General features: G+C 45.0%; 1 protein-coding gene across 2 annotated transcripts in view; it reads left to right on the top strand.

Annotated features, from left to right (window-relative positions):
• Positions 1–25,672, top strand: part of LOC119656494 (mothers against decapentaplegic homolog 4-like) — a 127,200-nt gene continuing 101,528 nt past the window's right edge. For both annotated transcript variants that reach the window (XM_038062827.1, XM_038062828.1), the window contains exons 1-9: positions 1–446; positions 505–794; positions 6,072–6,420; positions 6,531–6,656; positions 6,795–7,205; positions 7,265–7,508; positions 7,561–7,729; positions 7,792–7,918; positions 7,977–8,610. In XM_038062827.1, coding sequence (XP_037918755.1) covers positions 392–446; positions 505–794; positions 6,072–6,420; positions 6,531–6,656; positions 6,795–7,205; positions 7,265–7,508; positions 7,561–7,729; positions 7,792–7,918; positions 7,977–8,188 — 1,983 coding nt within the window. In that variant the 5' untranslated portion in view covers positions 1–391 and the 3' untranslated portion in view covers positions 8,189–8,610. The remainder of the gene's footprint in view (positions 447–504; positions 795–6,071; positions 6,421–6,530; positions 6,657–6,794; positions 7,206–7,264; positions 7,509–7,560; positions 7,730–7,791; positions 7,919–7,976; positions 8,611–25,672) is intronic.

The following is a 25,672-nucleotide window of genomic DNA, read 5'->3' on the forward strand; positions in this document are numbered from 1 at the left end:
GGCAGCAGACCGCCTGTTTGCAATTCTTCGTATGTAATCCGAGTCGTCCGGTGCGGCTAGACGCGTTCTGCTTACCGGAGTTTCGGGCCATAAGAATCGATTTTATTGTCAAAAGGAGTACAAACATCTATTAGCAACATTCACCAGTGTTCAGACATTCGTCCTTGTCAAAATCCACGTCGTGCAAAGCGCATACCGGCCATATTCACGTGCGGCGTTTTTTGTGCTGTGGTTTTGTCTTTTGTTTTGCTTCTTCATTCGCATTCATATGGCCGTCGAGTCTAGCATTTAATTATTTAGAAGAACATGTCCGAGTTTTCTTATTGCTTGTGCAGAAATTAGTTCGAGTTGTGGCTTTCACTGGACGGTGTAGTCCTGGCTTAGTACGAGAATGGTAGGACTCTCCGTTGCGGAAAACGTTTACTCCAACGTTCGCCTGCATGAAAGTGAGCAACAAAATTGCTTCCCCGAATATTAATATCTAATGAATATCCACCCTTGAAGATTTGTCTGGCCGCGAAATGAATTCATTACCGTCCTCTGGGGCCTCATCATCGACGTCGACATCGGCGCCAACGTCTGCGGACGCGTGTTTGAGCATTGTCCACTCGCTTATGTGTCACCGGCAGGGCGGCGAAAGCGAAGGCTTCGCAAAACGTGCCATTGAATCGCTGGTCAAGAAATTGAAGGAAAAACGAGATGAATTGGATTCGCTGATAACGGCAATAACGACTAGCGGATCGCACCCTAGTAAATGTGTGACGATACAACGCACTTTGGACGGGCGACTGCAGGTAAGCGATTGAATTTCAGGGAATCTGCCTAGGTCAGCGGAGTGTTGGGGGCGCGTCCAGCACGCAACTGATTGCAGCCAATTGAGGAGAATGTGATTGATCTAATTTGTAGCGAATTAAATGTGAATGCTTTGCATAGTTGCTTAACGAATTCATGTCAGCATTCTGAAGATTCCCAGAGTTCCGATGTGGAGTTGGTTCCCGCTTAAATATTCACTTATTTATAGTTTTCCAGAAATATCTAGTGTTTTCCGAGTTAGTATTCTTCGTAATGAAATCATTGAGGACCAACGGAATGCCGCTTTCTACAGTTTGTAATGACTCATGTGGATTATCGTTTCATACAGGGGTAGGGAAAGACACTTCAACGACACAATGTCGTTCTTGTCGCCCTCTATGGCTCCGAGTGATGGTCGACTATAAAAGGCAATGAACGGCGTCTTGCGGTAATGGAGACGAAAATTTTGCGTTAGACCAAGGACGCAACATGCCATGATCCAATCCGAAATGGAGACATCCGCGATCGATATAGGGTTGCACCGATCGTGGCAAATTTGCAGGGCGTCTTCGCAATTCACGCATCCAGATCAGGCTTTTGGCAGAACAAAATGGCGTAACCGATCAAGAATAACCGATTATGCTTCTGAATGGGACAAAGACTGGAGCGCAGTATATCTAATAGGCAGTACCCACACTCAATGGACCGGACTTGCGAATGCGTCACCGCGATTCACAATTGCGTACGCCCGACACGCAAGTTTTTCGCTTCACCACAACACTCCACCCCAAGTTGAAACCAAAGAGCTTTCAGGGAGGAACCTGACGCACGACTCAGTCGACGTGACGCCTCTCTCGCCCTGGTCACGTTTTCTAGTTGGACGAATGGCTTTAGTCAAGCTAAGAAGGCTCGTTTAACAGTGCCCCCGGCGTTGAGGCTATAATAATGCCGGCCTCGTTCAAGGACTTTAAAGGGGCCCTCATAAGGTGGTTGCACCGGCTTCCGAGGAGCGTCCGTCCTAATTAGGACAGACCAACAGACCGGACAACAGACCGGAACCGATAACGTTGGGTTCCAACCTGATGTCGAGAATAGGGTCGCTGGGTTCTTCCCGTACCAGGACTTGCAGCAAATTCTTCTCGATTGTTGCTGGAGCTACCACTAAGAAGGGTTGTCATGGACTATTATAGTGGCGTGCCACCTTTCAAGTATCCCATTATACTACCCGTGGTTGGCCTGGCTGGCGGTTAAATTTAAATAGTTTGCCCAACTCTGAGAAAGGGGAAAACTCAAACTTCATTTCCTGGTTAGTAATGACTTCGGCTGGAACTCTAAACTGTGGAATCCATTCTCTACAGAGGGCCTTTACACAAGATTGTGCAATAATGTCTTTCAAAGGCATCGTCTCAAGTGACCGCGTGAACCTACCGATTATTGGGGACAATACCTCAAACCGATGGTGTCGAGGTGGGCCGAGGAAACACTCCTACCTCTTACCTCACATGCTTTGTATTTTTTCACTTCTGGCATGCGATGGACTCTTTTTTTTTTGAGGAGGTGGAAATCACACACTGGTGGTGGGCTTTTAATCCACTAATACCACCACCGACAACTTCCCTGCCCTGCCGAATCGCCATAAGGTATTACATCACGGGCCGGAGTCGGCTCACTCTAGCTTGGTCACCTTCCTTCTATACATACCGTATGTGACAGCGCTTTTCTCCTCTTCTCTGCTTTTCGCAGTTTGTTCTGGATAGATGCGATCATGGAGATGACCAAACCCCAATTTTTTTGTACCAGCACCTCTCCTAGAGTCTCCTCTAATTTCCTCCTTTCTTCCATAAATCTCGGACAGTGGAAAAATAAATGCTCTGGGTCTTCTGGGACACCATCGCAATTTGGACAGTCGGGTGAGGACTCCAGTTCAAACCTATGCAGGTATTGACGGTATCCTCCGCGCTCCGTGGGAAACTAGGTGAGATTATAATTAATTTCACCTTGTCGTCTCTCCAACCACTCCTTGGTGGGAGAGATGAGTCTGTGAGTCATCGACCCTTTCCAGAACGTTCCCACTGCTCTACCCATCTATTTATGGATCTGTCCCTCTCAGCGTTCTTCGTCTGAGATAAGGGAGAGGTTGGTTTCGCATGGTTTATGTTCGCCATCTCATCTGCCAAGATGTCAATCGGCATCATTCCTGAGATGGCGAACGTTGTATCACCTGAAACAGTCCTGAAGGCAGAGTATATCCGCAGGGCTGTCCTACTGTAGACTGCACTCAGTTTGTTAGTGTTAACTGACATCCGAAACGTCTCCCTCCAAATTGGGGTGGCATAGAGCATGATTGAGGTCACCACCCTGGCTATAAGCAACCTAGAGATATAATGTGGTCCTCTTACGCCAAGGCCATACTTGCAGTGGATGATTTGTCGCAAACATACTGCACGTCCTGTTTATCACCGTTCCCAAGTTTTTGGCTTGGAAGTGATGATATGATTTCCGATTCTAATACAGGCGTAATTTCTCTTCCTGCGCTTAGTGATGAGGACCGCTTCCGTTTTTTCCTCCGCAAGTGTCAGATCAGAGCTCTCTAGCCAACTTTTAACAGTACTGATTGACTCACATGCGTATAACTCAGCACCTTGGAGATGCTTTGCGATAACAAACAGCGCTATGTCGTCAGCATAGCTTACCACCGTGGCTTCTTCCGAAAGGGGAACATTAGGTACATCGTTGTGCATCTCCAAATCTGCCTAACTCTCAAGTGGAGCTTTATTTCATGTGGAAGAGAATTGGACTCAAACTCATTGACTTTTATCAATAGCGTCAGACGCCAAGCAAATAGCCTCGTCGATTTCTTTGTCCGACAGATTACGATTATTTGTGAGCTTTTTCAAGTTTAGTTTTGGTGCTAACTCAGCCCTGAATTCCCAGTCAGTGTGGGCGAAAGACCTAATTGTGGTCATTACTCCCTTTTTCAGAGAAGAAGGTGAGGACAGTTTAAGATTGACCACGAAGTGGTCGGACCTGCCTGGTAAGGTATCACATGATATTACTTGAAAGCTTTGCTTCATTTGCATAGACAGAAAGAAGTCTATTATAGAGTGACTACTGGGCCTTGACGGCGAATCCGGCAAGACCATTACGAGATTGGTTGGCGAGAAAGGGTCGTGGGTCCATTTGAGCAGGATTTTACCATTACAGTTAATGGCCGTGCCGCCCCAGTGATTGTGCCTGGAACTTGCCTCCAAAGGCAGGGTAATTAGATTTCAACTGGAGATCACTCAAGACTTTTAAGTCGTGGCCCAGTTCCTAATTTTTTTGATCGGCATCTAATATAAACGGAGACTATGAGAATCCGCTTACTATCTGCCGTTTTAATGAAAGCCGCCGCAGCGGATTAAGTTAGCAGGTTGTCTATGGCGACTTCTTCGAATTCATAATCTTGTTTGATTAATAAGGCGAGGATCCGGTGAAGTTCACTTTATGCCTGCTTTTAAGATGAGCCTCCGAAATGCAATAAATGTCTGCTTTCAGAGAGTCGACCAACACCTGGGCAGTGGCACGTTGGACGTGAGATAAAAGGGACGCGGAGTTAAAAGTAACGATTTAACTCCATAGACTAAGGATGAGTTTGATGACGGCGAATTGCCGTTGTTCGTTTGTGGTCGCTGAAGCAAGAGCTCCAACCAATTCACGGAACGCAGCAGGTTGGTTTGCGAGAGACGGTATTGTTGGAGGTGGAGGTGCAGGAGCCACCCGGGGCAGCGAGTTTTTCGTGGCTTGGGCGTAAGATACGCCTGCTTTGGCAAAACTTTGAGACAGTTGTGGTACTGCCTGTTTGTTCTGCTGTACCTCTTTAGTTTTGCGGGCTTTGGCAGCCTCTTTTCGGGTCAGCATATCTTTGTATGTCGAGCAACCGCGGTAGCTGGTGGGATGTCCGACTTTGCCGCAGTTGTAGCAATGCGGCACCTCCGTTGTGGGGGGGTTGGCCCGCGCCCGCGCCACACGCATCGGTGTACAATTGTACAATTTTGAGCTACGCCCCAAAATTCTGACAGTTGAAACATTGTATCTGTTCTATCGGCCTTTTTTTCTGGGGTAACATTCTGGTGCAGTATGTACTTCACCTTGAAGACATCGTTGAGCTCTTGAGAGGGCTCGAAAGTCCCGATGGAGACTTAATTAGGAGTGTAGGACTTTCCTTATGAATAGCTTTATACTGTTTGGTCAGGAAGTTGGCCACTGATCTGATTTTTAGCTCCGGATGCTCTGCTTTGAGCTCCACAGCATCGATTTCCCGATGTAGTCCTCGAATAATGAGTGAGTACGTTCTCAGGGATTGAGGGGTACTGGTTGTGGCGCTGAAGCTTTACTCTTTGGCAAGAGCGAAAATTTTGCCGTGATCGTCGATGGATTCGGCGAAAATGAGGGTCTTATCCGACCTTGTATTCTTTAGTGTTGTTTTTGTCTCTTTTGCCTTAAGGGACCTTAGCAATTGAGGGACGTTTAGTGAGTATCTGGTAATTACCGGTTTTTTGGGTTTTTGGGCGGGGGTTGGGGTAACATTGGCCTGAGGATCGCTTCCAGTAATCTTAACACTTTTTGCACTAACCTTAGTTTTTCTCGGCTTTCGCCGTGTGACGAAGGTGAACTGGTCCTCGTCCTCCGATGTTGTTGGCTTTGATGTTGCTGGTTTCTACTAATACGGCTTCGGCGAAAGCAGATGCACATCTCACGATGTCATCCACTTAACTCGGTTGCCTAGTTTGCTTTTGCAGGTTTTCCTTTTCCTGCCGTTTTTGTCTCTCCACCCTGAGCTCTGGACGGAGTTCTGCAATCTCCTCCTTCAATATACTCATGATTTCTAGCAAGTCTGCTTGACTCTCGTCTCCGGGGCTCGGGGCCCCCTCTTCGTCGGAGGGGCACCCGATCTTGGCCCTTTTGGCGGACATCTCCTTGTTTTCCTCTGCTGCTGCTGCCTTCAGTCTTTTTGTCCTGGGGAAGTGATTGTGGAGAAAAGAAAAAAATATAAAAATATATGCAAAGTAAATCTTGAAAAAGAAATTTTTTTTGTTCTGCTCGTTCGTCGCAGCTGACTGCCGACCGAAGTCGGTTCAAGATGTTCGAGACATTAAAGTTGGAGTATCTTCTCCTGCTGCTTGCCACTGATTTTTCTCTTCTCACTTAGGCATTCAGTTTAGTTCTGCCAACAGCATTCTAACCATTATATCTAACAATCTCGAGCTAGTCATATTTCAATCGTTATATTTTTTTAGGTGGCCGGACGGAAAGGATTTCCACACGTCATCTACGCTCGAATATGGCGCTGGCCGGATTTGCACAAAAATGAACTGAAACACATCAAATATTGTCAATTCGCATTCGACCTTAAATGTGATTCTGTGTGCGTCAATCCTTATCACTATGAAAGAGTACTTTCGCCTGGTATTGACATCTCCGTACTCAGTTTACAATCAGGACCCTCGCGGCTGCTGAAAGATGAGTACACGGCCGGCGGGTCATTTGGCGGTGGTGGATTCGATATAGATGGGAACGAGGTGGCAAAACTTCAACATCCAGTCAGTATGGGTACAGAAAATTATCCACCTTATGCAGCAGGCTCAGGTAAATAGAAGAAAGTGCGGTTCAAGATAATGTTTTTAACATGCGCATTTTGCATTTATTTCAATTTATTCATGATTTTGCTTTTCATAGTTTCCGTTCTAAACTTAAAGGTGCTCCAAGACAAATGAATGCTTTTTATTCGTCATGTGGCAGTGCTTTGTTAAAGATCGAACCCAGTGAGGTTGGAAGAAATGTTTGGATGGTACCGCCGCCTCGGCTGCCTTTGCATCCTCACTGTAAGAGGTTTTCTTTTATTCTTCTGTTGAAATTTGCGGTAGTTGGTTTTATAATTTGCAGGTGTAGTTGTAAAATATGTAGCTTGTCTTTGAAACTGTAGTTGGTTTTCATTTAAAAAAAAATTGAATTTTTATCAGCCATGCCGTCCCATACACTGACATACTCGCAGCAACATGCTCAGCCAAATTGTGTACAAGGACAAAGTTTTACAACTGCCTCATCCTTGCCTCAGAATGAACAGGCTATCACGACCCAGTCGAATTCGGTTGACCACAGCACCCAGCAATCGCATTCAGGTCAATCTAATGGCTATTACCCGCCTGTGCTGCCGGAATCCTTGGCTCCAGATATTCAGATGAGTGCTCCTCCCGCATCATCCGTGACTCAAACAAACAGCCATGTTGGGACGAACCCAAAGCCGCAAGTGCAACAGCTTTATTCACAGACTTCGACAGGAAATACTCTGCATGGAACATGGACAGGAACTAGTACTCTTACTTACACGCAATCCATGCAACCACCAGACGTTCGAAGCCAAGGCGGATATTGTAAGTTTCCATTGAATCACTTGAGTGTTCCTTCACGCTGCAATCTTGCTTTTGATTAGATAACAACTCTCTTCCCGGTGATTATCAGTCAGCGCCACGCCTGCTTTCTCGACAACCTGCGCCTGAATTTTGGTGCTCCGTGGCGTATTTCGAACTCGATGCGCAGGTTGGTGAAACGTTTAAAGTTTTATCGTCAAAGCCGAATGTAATTATTGATGGATATGTTGACCCGTCGGGAGGAAATAGATTCTGTTTGGGTGCATTGAGTAATGTGCACAGGACAGAACAGAGTGAAAGAGCCAGGTAAGTGTTTACAGGAAGTTGCCTTCATTGGTTTAACCTTACAACTCTGCAGACTGCATATCGGTAAGGGTGTTCAGTTGGATTTAAGAGGAGAAGGAGACGTCTGGCTACGGTGCCTTAGTGAAAACTCAGTTTTTGTACAGAGCTACTATTTGGATCGTGAGGCTGGTCGCACACCGGGCGATGCTGTTCATAAAATTTATCCAGCAGCATGTATTAAGGTGGGTTCGAGAAATGAAGCGCTTTTGGAATTTGATAAAGTTGACTATGGTTTTTCAATTAGGTTTTCGACCTGCGCCAGTGCCATAGACAAATGCAATCGCTTGCATCAAACGCTCAAGCAGCAGCTGCAGCTCAGGCAGCCGCTGTGGCCGGTTTGCCTGCAGCGCAAAATAACGTGTCTTCTAGGAGTGAGTTTGCTATCCCTTAATATGCTAGAAATGCATAAAATTCTAACACCCTTTATAGGTTTGAGTGTTGTGGCCGGGATAGGTGTCGACGACTTACGTCGTCTATGCATTCTTCGTTTAAGTTTCGTAAAAGGCTGGGGACCAGATTATCCAAGACAGTCAATTAAGGACACTCCATGTTGGATTGAGCTTCATTTACATCGTGCGCTTCAGTTACTGGATGAAGTTCTTCACACCATGCCCATCGATGGACCTCGAATAGTTGAATAGGAGAAAAACGGGATCGCCTTTGACAGTGTATTATTAAATGACGAAGTGCAAAATTATTCAGCGTAGATGAATAGGTACTTCAGTTGAAGAGAAAATAGGTTTAACCAAAGTTGAAGAAAAATGAAATTGAATTTTACTAGTTTGATAATTTTTGCAAGCAAAGATCAGATTCTTGTTTGAAAGTTAATTTCGCTAAGGGAGTTAAATTTGAAGTTGATGAATTGCTCAGGTTAGAATGTTTAGCGGTGCAAGATGCCATTTAGGTTTGCATACTCGTATAAGCTTTCCTAAATGTGTTGTTCGAGTATTTTAAATCAAGTGAATTGAATCCTATTTTTAAAATAAGGACGAGAAAATTGAAGGAACCGTTTCGAAAGCATCGAACTTCGTCGCATATTTACGGCTGTCTCTTCACATGATGGGTAAGTACATACTTTGATTTGCCTATTGCAATATTCTAGTCACGTTATTTGTTGGAAAGTAATCAATTTAGCATACCCTAAGCTACTTCAACTAGAAGGGCAATCTAATGTTTCTACCAGGGTTGAAAAAAGGTGGACCGATTACTGTCTGCTACTCTGTTGCGTTGTGGTCACGAAAAAAAGTTTACATTTCGGAAGAACCATTGCATGAAATTCTAGAAAACCATGAAAGCTGTAAAAATGAGAAGTGAAATTTTAAAAAAAATATTGGTTGTAAGTCAGTCCGTTGTCAATTGTTTGTTTCGTCCACAATTTACACTACACTAACGAATTGACTGACAGTGACAGTACCTGTTTCATTGTGGTCGGTCGTAAAAAATTCTATTACTTAGTTTCAGTCTTAGATTGTGTTTCAGCTTTGCTATGAGGCGTTAAAACACGTCGGAGTACCGGAACCTGGACGCTTCGGGTATAAAGTTATCTAAAAGTTCTAAATATTCCTTGATATATCTCAAAATTCCAACTCCACCGTTCATTTGAGGTCAGTTTATATGATGACGACATCATACTTTTCTTAGAGTGCGATAAATTCATGTGAAATGCACAATTTTGACTTCTATAACTTTGTTAATAATATCTGGATTTTTTCAAACTTTCCAAAATTATGTATTTTGGGTTTGCATATAATGATACCAAATTTCGAACGTCTAGGATGAACTTCTTCTTTCTAAAATATGGTGATGTGCTATTAGCAACTTTCTTTGAGCAGATATAGGAATTACATGTATTTTGAGGCCTAGATTTCGTATGGATGCACTATTGTGATTTCTTTCAAATTTTTCGATTAAGTGGGTTCTGAGAACGAGATCTCTTGCACTTTTTAGGGCACACATTTTGAGCCCTCACTCCCCTGTGTTTCACCCAGCAAATATCATCAGATTCGAAAAGTACTAATCGAGCTCTTTCATTTGATACCCCACTCGACTATATTTTGTGAAAAAAATGTATACCCCCCTTTCACATATATGGAGAGCCCCCCTCAACTTAACATAAAATGGCGCCACTTGCTATATGTAAAGGGATTCATAGATTACATCTTCTCACCAAATTTCGTAACAATTCAGTCGTTAGACTAGCAACATCTTCGACTTTGCTCAGACTAGCAACAGCAATGGCCTTGACGACCAACCTACATTTAATATTGCTCCTGATTTTCTGTTGGATTGGAGTATTCAAGTTCAAAGGAGACAATTTATTATCTGCCATGACGGTAGCCTAATGCAATCGGCTAGAGGATTGTTTCTCGAAGAAAAACTCACGAAGAGAATGAACTTGATTGTAGTACGTTTCTAAATCAAGTACCCCCCTTCCTCCCCGATGACGTGGGATAGTGATCCTCAATTTTTCGGCAGCTCTATTGTGCATGTTGTTGTTTGCAAGAACTACCCTTACCCGTCTATTGACAGATTCTAAATCGGTATTACTCCACTGTATCACACCGAAAGTGTATAGAAGGACGGGAATGGCAAAGGTGTTGATTGCCATGATTTTATTTTTCCCGTACAACTCAGTTTTAAGGACAAGATCCAGACGCCGCTCAAATTCCCCCAGCAACTTAGATTTCATAATTGCCACAGCAGGTGTTGTTGCTTGCAATATGCCGAGGTATTTCCAATACCTCCAGTTTCCAGTTTCCAGCTGTATAGCTGCCAGTATCCGATCTAGAGGGGTATGTCCTTTCTGCCTCTATGATGAAATCAGGGGAACGCAATGTCGGAAACACGTAACTTTCTTAGGTTATGAACCGCGTGAAATGGAAGCAAGTGCCTTGCATACGCGCCTGACTATGGGAGCCATGAACAACGGTTGGTTAGAGGCAGCAGCATTAGCACACAATCAAGATATGCACGCCACAAACGGTAACTTAGATACCGTCCATAGTATGAAACAGGATAGGACTGATGTTGTTGAATTCTGTAGGTCAATGTTTTGGGATGCTGCTACTATACAGGTTGAGTCTGTTAACAGGCCTTCATCTAATGTTGCTAAATTATTGCGCAACTTGCAATTCATTTTTTACAGCAGGGATTCAGGAAGAGGCTCACAGGTGCCCGTGATAGCAGGAACTATTCACCAATCCATGATTAAATGGTGGGATGATATCGAGGAGGAAGAATTAGTGGAGGAGGAGCAATTCGATTCCGGAAGTTCCGGCACTGAGGGGAGGACAGAGACGCCAACTGACCAAAGATACACTGTGGAACATGTTGGAAGTCAGAACACCCCGGAAGGTAGGGCCAAAGATGGAGAGAATACCCGGCGAGGGGATGAAACAGATGAAGGAACGGGTGAAGAAACAGAAGTGGAAACATCATATGAGGGGAACCCGAATAGGGGCAACGACATCCATCGAGCCGATACATCATATCTGGGGTCAGAAGACGAAATTCTAAAAATCTCTGATGACGACCCACCACTGGTTCGGGAGTTAAAGATTGGCCTGCAAGGAGTCGCTGCAGTGGCGAGAGAGGGTCAAAAAATCAAAGGTGGAAGAGTAAAGAAAGGAAGTAAGTTCACTAGGATGATGGCAGCATTACGCAAGACTGCAAAACGCGTTACACAGATTGCAGGGGAGGGTGCAGGGGAGGGAGGGTGTGATACAGCATCAGTAGGGGTGCAAGTGGGCCAAGGAGGTCGAGGAGGAAGATCGAAGGAAAGGGGAGAGGATGAGAGATGGATAGCCCATTTCAAGAGAGCTACTAAACACCTGAAATGGATAGGAGTCGGAACAGATAGTAGAAAAAATCACGGGGCTTTAGAGAGAACAGGAGCAGGGGACAAGATGATAGACGCTGCCGTGAATCCTCAGCCAGCTACCCCAGGTTTAATAAATCCTTCGAAGGGGATTTATACTTTTGGATATCTTTCGAACCCTACCCTGTTAGCGGCGGCAGTTGATAGAGCAATTACAGGGGAGACCCATGACTACAGGGTTCTCGCCTTGAAAGTTGACCTGTATGATGAACTGCGTGAAAGGAGGATAGTTCAGCCAACTGGAGTAGATTACGCTTGGGCTGGTACTGAGCAAAATGATCCTACCATGATACACCTATGTCAGATAGGGGGGTGGCATTACGACGCAGTGTTTATCACAATGGATATGTTGGAAGTGGGATTAAGGAGAGGAGGGCTGCTGCGGGTAGGGAGTGGTGGAGAGGAAGAATGGGCACTAAATGGGACAGATGTCCGGATAATACCGTTAGTTGAGAATACGGATCCAGGGGGCAAAGGCAGGGATATGTGGATAGTTAGCCATCTAACGTACCCTCTAACATGGGTCATAGACGCATGTACTGTGTATAAGGTAGGAGGCCCAGATACGGGGGATGAGGAAATGTTCATTAGAACTGCAGGGCTAGTGGATATACATGACAAAGCCACCAAGATTATCTTTTTGATCCCTAGCAAATCAGTGAGCACAGTTACCCTGGGTAATAGGATATTCCCGGTGGTAACAACAGATCACCGAGGTGAGGTACCAGCGAACATGGACATTCCGGTGTTTAATATGGACGACGTCCTATGTAATATTCTTGATGGGATCTTAAGCTATTCACACCCCCTAAGGGAGGCCTTTGACGCGTATACCTTGCCATACTTCCCAAAAGGGATCAATTGGTTAGAGATCAATTCATTGAGTATAGCTCTAACCGTCAGATGGCACCAAAAAGTGGAGGGTATTAAAGAAGGTGAAGGGCCTTTGACGTACGTAGGGGCGCCAAGTATGTCCTGGAAGTATTAGGGCTACAACCGCGGGAAGGCATACGCGATACGTCCTACCCCGAGTATGGAGGGCGGTCAACTGTGAATGGCCTAGACCAGCGATTCATCCAAAGGATGAAAGCTCGTGAATCCTGTGCAGTAGTACTAGGGAACTGGGGGAGCATGGCAAGCATAGCGGTAGCCAGTGGGTTTGCGACGTTTGATACGAGGAACGTCGAGGACAAGAAGGCCACGAGAGCACGGTGTTATAGCGGAGGTGTAGATAGGCTTCGAAATATTTAAACGGGCGGCGGCATACACTGAGCGGATAGCGTTCCCTGCCGCAGTACCCAACGCTATGCGGTATTGGGCCTCGATAATTCGGGGCCATGGTGACGCAGGATTTACTGTCGAATGGTTTGCCCATATGTTCATCACGGTCCACGTCACTTGGAACTGGAACATGAATGTAATAAACCACACCGGAGGAGTCGCAACGCTCACAGGTACGCGAGGGCCTTCTTCATGGGGGCGAAGTATTTTAAATACTGAATGGTGTGAGTTTACCATGAGTGGTCGCACGGGTGACGAGAAGGATATATATGTACTCGATGATACCCAAGCACGATGGACATATAACTCATATTGCCAGATTGGACAGGGAGAGGACGTTTGGCATTTGGAGCAGGCGCTTTCACGGTTAGATCTCACCCGGGAAGACCCGAGTTGGGGTTTTAAATATCAAACGCACCCCAGGTATGAACCTCTAGAAGGATACGTGTTTATCGTTGACTACAGTGATGGAGGGGTAATGGCTCGCGGTCACGGGTGGATGGAGGAGGGGAGTGCCAATCCTGATCCTGATCGATGGGGATGGGGTTTGCAAGTGCGCATTAAAGATTTCAGAGCTGAACAACTTAAAACATTAGTCATTCCGGCAGGGACAGCGGGAGTGATATGTAGCCGACAGTACGGGCCCAGAACCATACTGTATAGGGGCAGTAGGGATTCTGGAGTCACTGGCATACGGCAACATTACCTTGACAGGCCCATGGGTCTTGACGCCAGTAAACTAGAGAAGAGAACGTTAAAAGATGCAGCGGCTGCGGAGGACAGGGGGACCAGCAGCCGCGAAAAAGAGCTGACCCAAGAGGAAAAGATTATCACTCTGGAGAAGAAGCTAGCAGAGATGAAGGCGGCACGAGACAGGGAGCAGCGAGCCGGAGAAAACGAGGAGGAAACAAGGGCGCCACTGGAAGAGGAGAAAGACAGGGGGGCAGAGAAGAAAGTATCACTGCCGGTCGAAACTCCCTCGGGAGTGAAAGAGGCTGTTCTTGTGAAGCCAGATTTATTACAGGAACATGGCAGGAAGGCGGAGCAAGATTCGTTGGAAATTGCAGCTGGGAAAAGGGGGGAGTAGAGTGGGGGAGGTGTGCGGCCATCTGGCCGGAATGGGTGTGGAGCCCGGCGCTGTTCAGGATTAAGATGGGTGCTGCCATAAGTAAGCTCTAAATTACCCCTTCATTGATAGAATCTAAATTCGTATATGTGGGCACAAGGACATGCGCTCCGTGATTGTGACTCCCAAGTATCCCGCTGCCGGTATTTCAAACAAACCTCATTCGATTTCAACATGTACTCAGTACCTCGCTGTCGACTACTCCCCTCAACGAAAATGAGAAAATCATCCGCGTAGGCGATATACTCAGCTACGAAAGAAGGCTCACCCAGTAGTTCATCCATCATCAGGTTCCATATAAATGGACGTACGATAGATCCCTGTGGTCAGCCCCATTCCATATTCACTCACACACGCTGGTTGACACCTTGGACGAGTGCTTTCCTACCATGGAAGTAGCTCTTCCATAGAGCCAACACCATAATAGACAACACGGACAACTTAAGTAATTAAATGCACTTTTGAAATCTACAAAAATTCCAAGGACGTACTTGCTATGACAACGGACAACAAATTTCTGCACATATATTAAGGCCTCGCTGGTGGATTAGTACGGAAGCCATACTACCTGTCAGACACCAAGTGGGATGTTTTCACCCCCAGTCGCTGGACCACAATCCTCTCCAGGACCTTGCCAAGGGCCGGGAGAAGAGATATGGCTCTGTACGACTGAGGATTACTCTTAACCTCCTCTAGTGACCTCAGGAGCACAACCACCTTGGTGGAGTTCCAGAATGCAGGAAAATAACCCTCCCTTCAGTAACATTCAAACAGACACTGGACATGAGATGGGATGATCTGCCAGATGTCTTTGCACCTCTCGCCAGTCATCCCATCCTAGCTAGGTGATTTCCTGAGCCTCGTCATTCTCTCTCCGATCTCACAACACTTCAGGGGAGGAATTTCTTTCGCTCCTTCAGCATCAGCGACCGTCAAAAGACACCAAAGGCTGAAATCTTGGAAATAGATCACCCAGCAAAGCACAAACATTTTCCTCTACATATCCGGTTGACCCTCCCCAAGGGTCATCACTACGCTCATCGACGAATCGCCTGCAGTTTCGTTCTTTCGACTGCCTCAACAGATCTTTATAAGGTGAAACACCTCGCCTATAGGCGAGCCTAAGTTGGTCAACAGGATTAACAACACTTAGGCTTTTTCCTCAGGCGACCAATTTCCTTCTGCTTAATGCGAAGAGCATTCGTCCACCACTTGACATGCTTTCAAGCCCTTCGTTCGGGCTTCGTAAGCATGTCGCTACACATCCGCTCATTCAACAGTCCGACTTTTTTACCTGTAGACAAGAACACAAATTCAGAGAGGGGAGAGCGGTCGGCTAACTCCGTCATCCGAAAAACATATTTTACCCAGTTACAGCCAACGCGTGGCCGTAAAAGGCCCTGTAATTGAGACACATATGCCCCACTCATTAGTGAGACTCTCAACACAGATGCAATCAAGACTCGTATCATTAATGATAACGGCCGCCTTGGCCGACCCCGTAGCAGTGAACATCCGCATGACTCCAGGCAAGCTTCTGACGCAGTCATTGACCAGGGTTCCTGCAACATGGCTACACTAATGTTTTGCCTGCACATGAGCTGGTCGAGATTATGTATCACGGCAGCCGCTCTGGCGCAGTTCAATTGCAATAGTGTGAGTGACATGGCGCTCAGTGGCGGGCGTTGACCCGAGCCATCCTTGCGGCGTAAATCGGGTACAACATTGACCTCAGCATATGTTCGACCGGAAAGCCCCGGAACGCACAATTGCGGCAGTGAACCTCGTTACTGTAAGAGGATGCCATATGGCCACTCTGCGAGTAACAAGCGCAGACTGGTTCTTCGCACGGTAGTCAACTACGCGGTGATTAAAGCCAAGACACCTAAAACACGCAGGGAGCAAGTCATGCGACCTGATCCTGTAGCTAAACCATTTTAGATGCACCCGTTGGGTGAACTTATCTATCACTGTTGGCGTGCCCTCAATCACAGCATTGCTAACTGCCTCCGGACCCGTATTGGGCTACTTATAATTTTTGGCTGTCTTCTTGAATCGCTTAAAGGACATCTGGTCCCCCAAGTGATTTTCATAAATTTGCTGCATCAGTTCTTTGACACTAATGTAACAGTGCATGTCATATACGATGGCACGAGGTCCTACCGTGTTCGAAGAACTTCGGGTTCTCCACAACCTTTCTTCGTTCCTTTTCAAAGGGCACGCGTAAGGCCACAACTCAGATTTCAGCGGGTGCACGATATAATCCCTAACATCCAGTGCAGGAGCCACTTCGCGCATAACAGCCTGTGGGATTTCTTTCGACGAACCCTCCTTATTGCGGCTTTTAACAACGACCGGCCGGCTTAGGGGCCGCGGGTAATGCACCAGCGGCGAAGGTAATAGGCACTAAATGAGTCACAATCGCAGCAAATTACTTGTATTTAAACGCAAATCGTAATTTGGGTGCCCGGGAGAAATCGCACTCGAACTCGGAGCAAAGGAAAACACATCCGCACGCATTGAATGCTAGTTGCCGAGTGAGCACGAAGGCAGGTGGCATTGCTCCAAATGTCGGCAGTGGTTGCAGAAGCGGAGGATTAACAAATTTTTCCGTTGAAATCTGTTCGAAATATTCCCGCTATCCATCTGTCGTGGCTCGTTGGTCGTTTAGCTAAGTGTTGGTCTTTTCATTAACGTAACAGAAATTTTCGATATTCTGTACGTTAGTGTCGGCTTTTGACAAGTCGATAGAGATCTATGTCATCCCGAGTGTCCAATTTATCATAAAGATTTTTCTAATGGATCGCTCGAGTAATATTGCGCATTTAGCTTGTTTCCCCCATTTTTCGGTAATGGTCGGTAATCGCGTAAATGATATCACTTCTTCTCTTTCCTCACGAAATCTCCAGTTAGTGACGGTGATAAAATTCCGGCATCTTATGCGGATATAGTCAATTTACGATTTATTTTTCCTATTATAAAGTTTAGGAAGACGAGGCAATCGTTTAATAAACTATGTATTGGTAAGCATAAGGTCGTGAGTATTCGTCAAATTGATTATACAATAAAGCGCTAAATAATTGTACGGGATTTTGTTATTTTAGGAAAACTAGCGGCGGTGGTCTAGGTAATAAGGAAGGAAGCGAGCGCGCCCTGTCTCGTGTTAGGCCGTCAGCCGTGTCGGTGGCAGTTCGGTGCGTTGGCGGAAGTGAATTCTATATGGCGTTCGGATTCGCGTCTCCAATGTGCCGCCACAGTGCTGTCATTGCGCGCTTCGAACCCTTTTCTCCCATGGCACCTGTTGTCGTCTGCGTTTTCAACCACATGACCACATTTTAACATCTCACTGAATTGGATCAGTAACGTGCTTATCGTGCCGTTGAGTTTGCGCTGTCTGATATACAGTGCTGATGTCTAGTCTAGTCTAGTTTCCTTATATATGTTGGTTTGGTTTTAGGAGTTATTTATTTCACTGACAAATTTTCAAGTATATTTTTTTAGTGTTTTGACAAAAGTGAGCGGCGTCCGTACGCTCCGGTGGTCAGGAAAAGAAGAAAGAAGAAGCGCGTGCGCCGGCCTCGTGCCAGGTCGCCAGCCTCCTGCCAAGTCGCCAGCTGTGTTGGCGGCAGTTCAGTGCGTCTGGTGGAGGTGATCTCACCGCCGGCAATGCAGTCTTGGTTCTTGGCTCCGATGAGTCCCATCATTCACATGATTGGACTGAGTTGCACATTTGAGTCGATTCATTTATGAGTTACACATCTCCACATTTTCAACACGTGTCTGAAAATCTTTAACATGCTCGATTGCTTCAGACTTTCGTTTTATGAAATAAACGAATGTCTTTTACGCACGATTGCCGATCGAAGTCATTGTGCACCACTAATCCGTTATCTAATAACTAAATAAATAACTACCGGTTTAAAACAAGCAAGTTTATTAAATTTGAACTTGAGAATGAGATAAACACAAAAAGATCGCTCCTTATTGCTAATTTCCGGTCCCTTCCACTCGCATTTCCTTTTTGCTAATCCACGAATATAGTTCACCTTCCTCGTTATTAAAAGGGATGGCTGCATTATTGTTATGGTTCTTGGTTCAAAGTCGAGTCGAGTTTCGCTTTTGTTCCAATTAAAGCATTTATACCAATTGCGTCTTTAAATACTGGAGTTTTTCAAACGCAGATGCGCGCGCGTTGTGGTGTACCAATGACAATCTTGCTTGAAAGTAGCCAAGGCAAAGCCGAAATATGCCGAATAGTGGTATATCCGGTGAAATTGACATTATGTCTATGGTTTAGGTGGGTCTCCGAAACGCAAAATATGTCTGCTTTCAGAGTATCAACCAACGCTTGGGCAGTGGCACGTTGGGCGTGTGAGACCAGGGACGCGGAGTTAAATGTGACTATATTTAACTCCATAAATTCATCAGTAATTGGATTGCGGCAATCTGCCGCTGCTCATTCGTCTGGGCGAAAGCGAGGCTTTCGACCAAGTTCTTGAAGGCCAGTTTGATGCCTTGTGGAACTTGAGGTGCAGCTCTAGGAAGAGTATTCCTAGCTGCTTGGGCGTACGATACACCTGGCCGGGACAAGCTTGTGACATCTGTGTGACCGTTTGCTTGGTCCTCGCCGTTTCTGCATTTTTTCTCGCCCTGCCAGCTTCCCTTCTGGCAACCATATCTTTGTATGCCGGGCATCCGCGGTAGTTGGCAGGATGTCCGGTCTGGCCACAATTGCAGCAATGCGGCGCCTCCGCCGATGGTGTGGGGCATTCCCCGCGGACGTGGTTTTTTGCGCACTTTACGCACCTGTGCACAATCGAATAGTTAGGGGCGATGTGGCCGAAATTCTGGCAGTTGTAGCACTGCACTTCCTGAATTGGCTTGACTTTCTCAAGCGAAATCTTCTGGTGAAGTATATATTTAATTTTCAGTACTTCACTGAGCTCTTGGGAGGACTCGAAGGTGGCTATGAATAGTACCGATTGTGACCTCATCGGGAGCGCCGGGTTCTGGTTGTGCAGAAGCTTGTCTGCTCGCGTGACTAAGTTGGCAACGGTTTTCAATTTTAATTGCGGGTAATTCTCGTTGAGCTCCTGCAATATGTCCGCTGGATCTGTCTCCCTGTGGAGACCGCGAATGATCAGCGACTTGGTTCTTAGGGTCGGTGGGGTGCTGGTGGTGGCGTGAAGCCCTTTCTCTCTTATGAGAGCGAAAATCGCGGCATGGTCTTCAACCGTCTCGGCGAAGATGAGGGTCTTGTCAGCCTTCGTGTTCTTCAGGGTTGTTTTCAACCCTTTCTCTTTAATTAATCGTAAAAACTGCGGTACATTTAGTCTGTACCCAGTTATCGTGGGAATTTTAGGTTTCTTAGGGGTGGCTGCTTGGGGAGAGGATTTTGGGTTGGTTGGTGGGGCACTTACAGTGATAGCACTAACCTTAGTCCTATTCGATGCCTTTTTTTTCGGGCGACGAAATTGAAGGGGTCTCCTTCCTCCTCCTCGATGATGACCTCCGGGCACATGCCGTCATCTTCTTCGCTTTGCTGCTGCTGCTGCTGTTGTCGCTGCTGCTTCCTCTGCTCCTGCTGTTGTTGCCGCTGTTTGATTAGCTGGTGCTGTTGCTCTTGTTGCTGATGGACCGCCTGCCTCCCGGCCATGTTGGCAGCTTTCATCTCAGCCATCTGCTGCTGTAGCTCCTTGATGAGCGCCAACTGGCACTCCAACTGCTGGGCCATGTCGGCCTTCTCTTGTTCGAGCTCCGCAATCCTGATGAGCAGGCTCGAATCTGCGTCAATCTTGATTGTAGGGCCCGTTGCTCCCTCTTCCTCCGACGAAATCTCTTCCGGGAGAATCAATTTTGTTCTCTTGGCGGACATCCTGTCCCCAAGCCCGTCCTTGGTTCACTCTGAAAATAAAAGAATTTTCCCTTTATTTGCTTCTTTATTTTTGTTGACAGTGTCCAATTAATATTGGTGCCACTGTTAGACGAACAATACTTCCTTTGGTTTTGTTCCCACTGCACTGTTTTCACTTTTTTTTTCCACTGTGTTTTTTTTTTTAACTTCCGAACTCAACTTTTCGATTTAATATGCCCGAAGGCGTTTTTTTGCCACGCACTGTAATTTTTCACTTTCCGCACAACGTCTGTTCGCCACGAAGTCTCGGAGCGAACTGTTTTTTTGAATGTATGGCCATCTTTAAATTCATTTACCCAATTGTGAACAATTGCAAACACAACGGGAAATATGCCATGAACTTCGTCCAATTTAGCTTTCATCTCTTTCGGTGTTAAGCCGTTGAAAAATAAGTGTTCATTCAGTACTCGAAACTAAACTTTTTTCCAATTTTCGAAATGAGCAAAAGTTTCTTCCTTCAATTGACAATCAAAATGAAACGTTTATGAATTTCTTCAGCTCAGCATTTTGACGTTGTGGCACTGACAAGAACCCGATACCAGTTGAAATGCACTGGACTTCCTAAATATATTGAAATATTTCTTCAGAACAATAAAAAAATAAAACCGAAAATTGAATTGAAATTGCCTATGTTTAGCTGTGCGATTGTCGATTTAGATTTCGCTACATGGTAGCGCGGGTATCAATCAGCAATAACCTGGGCTAATGATGTAAATTCGATGCCGCCCTGATGAATGGAAGAATTCATTGGCACGGACACAGGGGGGGGGGGATGTTTTGGGGAACAATTCGGACTGGGGCGGATGATTTTCCAGGCCCAGGGCAGGATTTCCTCAATTCGTAGTTTCTGAATTCAAGATGCTGTTCACAAAGCGAGAGTTGGTATGTTGGAGCTAGAAGCAGCGGATTCTGCTTCGAATTTATAGGTTGAGATGAGAGAGGTTCAGGGCCTGATTTCTTGATTAAAAAATCGTGAGGGAGTGATTTCTGAAAGGTGTTTTTGGTGGACGAGAAATCACTGGGGGCCTACTACCACGACTGGGGGAATTTTACTGACCTTTGTCTTGATGGGTGCGGTGGTGGTTGCTCGGTTTTGTGCTGGATGGCGTGGTGTTGCGGTTGGCTGGTCTCAGGTGGACTGTGCTGCATGGGGCGGTGTTGACGTTGGTTGGGCTCAGGTGGACTGCGTTGTCTGCTGGATGGGGTGATGTTTGTGTTGCCGGGTCTCGAGTTGATGGTGGTAGGTGTTCTAGTTGGGGCTGCATTCAATGTTTTGGCTGTTCTCAGCAAGTTTGCTGCTACAGATCCTGGATGATGGTGTGGAGGGACCATTCCATCTCTTTTGCCTGTAATTTGGAGGCGAGTGCACGCTTCTCCTTCACGCGGACGAAATCTTGAATTTCGACGGTTGCGGCGCTGCCGCGTGACGAGGTTGAGCTATCGGAGTCCGTTTAATATTCGGATTCGTCATCGTCGGTGGGGCCTCTGCTTGTCTTGCGGTGTTGCGCTGAGAGCTTCGCTCACGATCCTAAGCTTCAGCTTTCATCGCTGAAAGGTTAGGCGTGGTCGGAAAAGAGAAAATAAGGGCCGATATCAACATTCAGACTTTGGCCGAGATGTTGATTGATTATTTGTTTATCGAATTTACTTAGTGTTTCACCCATACTTTCATGTAGTCAACTGTGTGGAACGTAAAGTTCCCACGTAGTCTACAACTCCCTGCTTGTGTTGCGCCTAACGGGCCTCTATTTTATTTCTGTTTATTTTGATTGTATAATAACAGTCATCATCCACCCGAAAAGTCGGCGGTGGAGATGTCCTCCTATCATTGTGCGAACAAGAAGCACTTTCGTTCATGAGGTCCTCGTTTCGCACTATATATGTAACTTTATTTTATTTCTTTAAACTTTCGGATTTTCGCAAAGAAAAAAAGGTATTCACTATCCGGTGGTCGATGCAGAAGAGAGTTTTTTCGAGGTTTTTCTTCGGTCCCTTTGTTTCCAACCACCTCTCGTAGCGAGTTCGAATAAGCCATGAAGAGCGTCGGCGTCGTCATCTATCCGCTCGCATTAACTACATTCGAAACAAATTTCGAATGTTGTTAACCCTGCTGCGCCACACCATCCTGTGTGCGGACTATCCGCTTGGAGTAGGTGTTCCTCTTACACATATAAGAACATTCGCCAGAATCATTTTCGTATACCATAACTCCACTTCCCGCAATGAAAACTGATGTCCGAGGAGGTGCACGTCCGCATTCTTGTGCTGGACGACCCTTCATTATATTGACTAGTTTGTCGCACCTCTGTGAGTTCCGCTTTTAATCTTTTCACTTCTTCAACTAGCTCACTAATTTCCGCTATATTATTCTGGAACAATAATTTACTGGTGTTTCGGCGATATCCTAAACGGCCTCTTCCAATGGGCTACCCTGCTTGGGCGTTGGCCAAGCTCGCGCACTAGCTCCTGGATTTCTAATTAGAGGACCGTGGTTGCTCTCGTTCCGGGCTGCCGAAACTTAACTTCGGAACGATAGGGCAATCAAAAACTACTGGAACAGAAAAGGCTAAAAGGTTAGGAATTATACTTACGTAGATTGACTTGGATTTAGTTAAAAAAAAACACTCGCGTTTCCACTTCTACAAACCTTTTATTACTACAACACAATATTCTACTTTTTTCCTTTTTTTCCAATTTCACTAATTAATTCTATAAGTGAGTTCAAGATATTATCGCGCGAAATAAAGTGTTCCCGGTTAGAACACTTTATTTCTGTTCAGAGGCTTTTTGACTACTAAAAATTAAAAGTAATGCTATTCTTTAAGTCACCTATGTTTGACCCTTCCGTGTTTACACATTGGTTTGAAAGTGTTCTTGTACACAACACAATAACACTTGTTTATTATTATAAATTTTCTTGTTGGCGGCAAATCGACACCTGCTGTTGCGCTGCGAATTGATGACACGGAAGAAAGTCATGTCGAGCCAAATATACCATTTGGAAAGTAACATGCTGGTGCAATGGCGGAAAAGAATCTCGCGATGTCCAAACAGGCCATTTGCATAGCATGTGATGTAACGACGGAAGAGGTTAAATGCGCAGGCAGACTGGGTTTCATGGGGCTAGCTCCAAAGATGCGGCTGCTGGAGAAAATCCGGCGAAATCGCTTAAACAACTGGATTACTAATCCCACCTCTGAAATTGTCACAGACACAAACAGTCATATCTAAACACTTCTTAACAATCACCTCGAATAGCGAACAATTCACGACTCTCGCATCGACTCCTTGTCTCGCCTTGCATGAATTATATAATTTGAAATAATAACACTTCTAGGTGCACAAGCCTCTTAACTTAATAATTAATAATTAATTAAAATTTTTGTAAATCCAACTTCATATTGTTATCCTTCTTAATAGCCTTTGTCCCGTTCGATAGCGGGCTCAGTTCACCCGGATTGGATTTGCCATTTTTTTCGGTCATAAGCTTGGTCCAGGTGTCGAGAGGTTTTCAGATTACCATCTAGTGTACCAAACCATCGCTGTTTCGATCGCCTTTTTGGTCGTTTTCTATTGACTTTGATGTTCAGGCCAATCTTAGCTATTGAGTTCTCATCAGTGCGAATTACATGACCATACCTATGTGAAGGTCACTGAAAATTCAGACAACTGTACACGACTAAGATTTATTCATTACTATTTTCAAACTTTTTCATATTATTCATTGTTAATTATTGCACATATTAATTAACTGTTATTTCGCTGAGTCCTCTGTGTGTCATAATACACTTACCTAATAGCACTGGTTACTGATCCCACACATTTGCACATTTCGTACCAGTCAATTGCTAGTTAGCGCTTTTTACATGCAAACGAGAAAGGATGTGCTTATGGACTTTGCAAAGTACACTAATTGATTCTAGTTTCGGATTGGCGATTCACGACTGTTACCCGCAACGGTTGGAGACAGAAGAGACCGGCTTATTTCCATGCGGTCCTTTCTGTCCCAACCAACGGCACTTTCTCACCGCTAATTCTCCACTCCCATGGCGAGTTCTAAATGAGTGGCGAGTTCTAAAGTGAGTGGAGAGTTCCGCACCATCTACCCGTCCGCATCCGCAACATTCTGCTGCGGATCCTGCCGCGCCACAGTATCAATGACCTGCAAATTGGTGAGCAATCAACTCATCACAGCGTTACTGCGAGCTATCATCAATACTCAGAACTATAGAGGGTAACAGGAAATGACAGTGAACGACACTGCGGTAGATTTTGGATTTGAGACGTTCATTGATGCGTCAATGATAATTGTGGGACATTATTTCATTCAAGTTGCGCTGATGCGGGAAGCAATTCACTATATACTGATTGCATCGATCCTGTGTAGTAGTGAGGTTGTTGTACATATGTTGAAACGATGACTAATTGAGCCGGGCTCACTTATTATACACGCTTCACTATGTAGAAAACAGATTAAAAGTCGCTTGGAAAATAACGCCAAATTTATTTAGGATTAACTAATAACGTTGTAATAATAAATGTAGAAAGCAGATTAAAGTCACTTTAAGAATAATGTTTAATTCACACTTCTTTGTTCGAATGGCTCCGAGGCCGACGCCAAATATCGAGAGAGCTGCAGACCACCCCTTTTCTCCGTTCTCTTAGTTTGCTACATCTATATTAGATTTTTCCAATATACAGGGGTGGCACGCTAATTAGTACACTCTGGTACGTGCGCCTAAAGACGTACAAAACAGAATAAATACATATAGAAAATATTTATTGATTTTGTTGAAAATTTGCACATTTTTTTTATTGATATTCTAACTTCATTTTGGAAAATAAAGTTGCTTTTAATTCAGGGAATATACGTTTATAAATATTCTTTATAAAAATAAATGTAGAAAAAGCTGCATCAAGCTATCAACGCACCTGAAAGAAAAAGAGAAAAATATTTAATAAATTTTAAAAAAAATCGTGGAAGTAAATGAAAATGTAAGTTGCGTCCGATGTGATTCCGGACATCTGGAATTGCGCTTCTAAATGTATGAACCACAGCTCCGGGTTCCGCCGCCAAAATGGAGGAACACGCACGGCGAGGGCGGTCAATATTGCTCATAAACTTTGTGGTAGATTTAAACCCGGGCTTTATGCAGGTCAGTCTATGGTTGAAATGGCCTCATCCTTGAACCCTTGCGGTACAAATCATGGCTAATGATATGGCGCGTTGTCTTGCTGGAAAGTTACCTTTGAATAAACTGATAACGGAAAGTTTTCCAGGAATGGTAGAAGGTGCTTTGACAGCAAATTTCGGTAGGCTAAAGCTTTAAGTTTCCCTTTGACCTTGACAATAAGTCCGGCTCCATGTTTGGTGCAACAACTTCTTATTGGGAGGACGTCTGCTATCAGGACGGCATAAGTTGAACTTTAGTTCGTCACTATGAATCACTGAATTCCAAAAGGAAAGAGGATAGTCTTGACATCCTCTGAGGTTGTTCTTCAAAAGTCGCTGTCTGATGGTTCTGGCAGATATATTTACACCATAACTTCTTGCATTGCGGCTCTTATTTGCGTGGAAGTAGCGAAAAGGTCGTGCAATGGTTATCGAACAATTAGAGTAGTCGCTTTCTGTGGTGTTTCTTGGCCAAAAACGTCTTGAATTTGGAAAACTTTTATTTTCCTGGTTGTGTTTAACGTTTTGAACTTTTTTGCGAGAACACCCTATGAACCGAGTAATTTTGTTAATTTTTTTTCACGTGTATAGATGTATCATTGACCTTTTATCCTCCATAGAACTCTTCTTGTGACCCTTTTTGATTTTTTTGTATGATTTTTCACTTAAAATTATGTTTTTCTAACTTTTAATAAAAACAAAACACTTAAAATTTTGACACTTGAAAAAAAATTTCACGAACATTCACACAAAT

The sequence above is a fragment of the Hermetia illucens genome, chromosome 5, assembly GCF_905115235.1.
Source record: "Hermetia illucens chromosome 5, iHerIll2.2.curated.20191125, whole genome shotgun sequence".
NCBI lineage: Eukaryota > Metazoa > Arthropoda > Insecta > Diptera > Stratiomyidae > Hermetia > Hermetia illucens.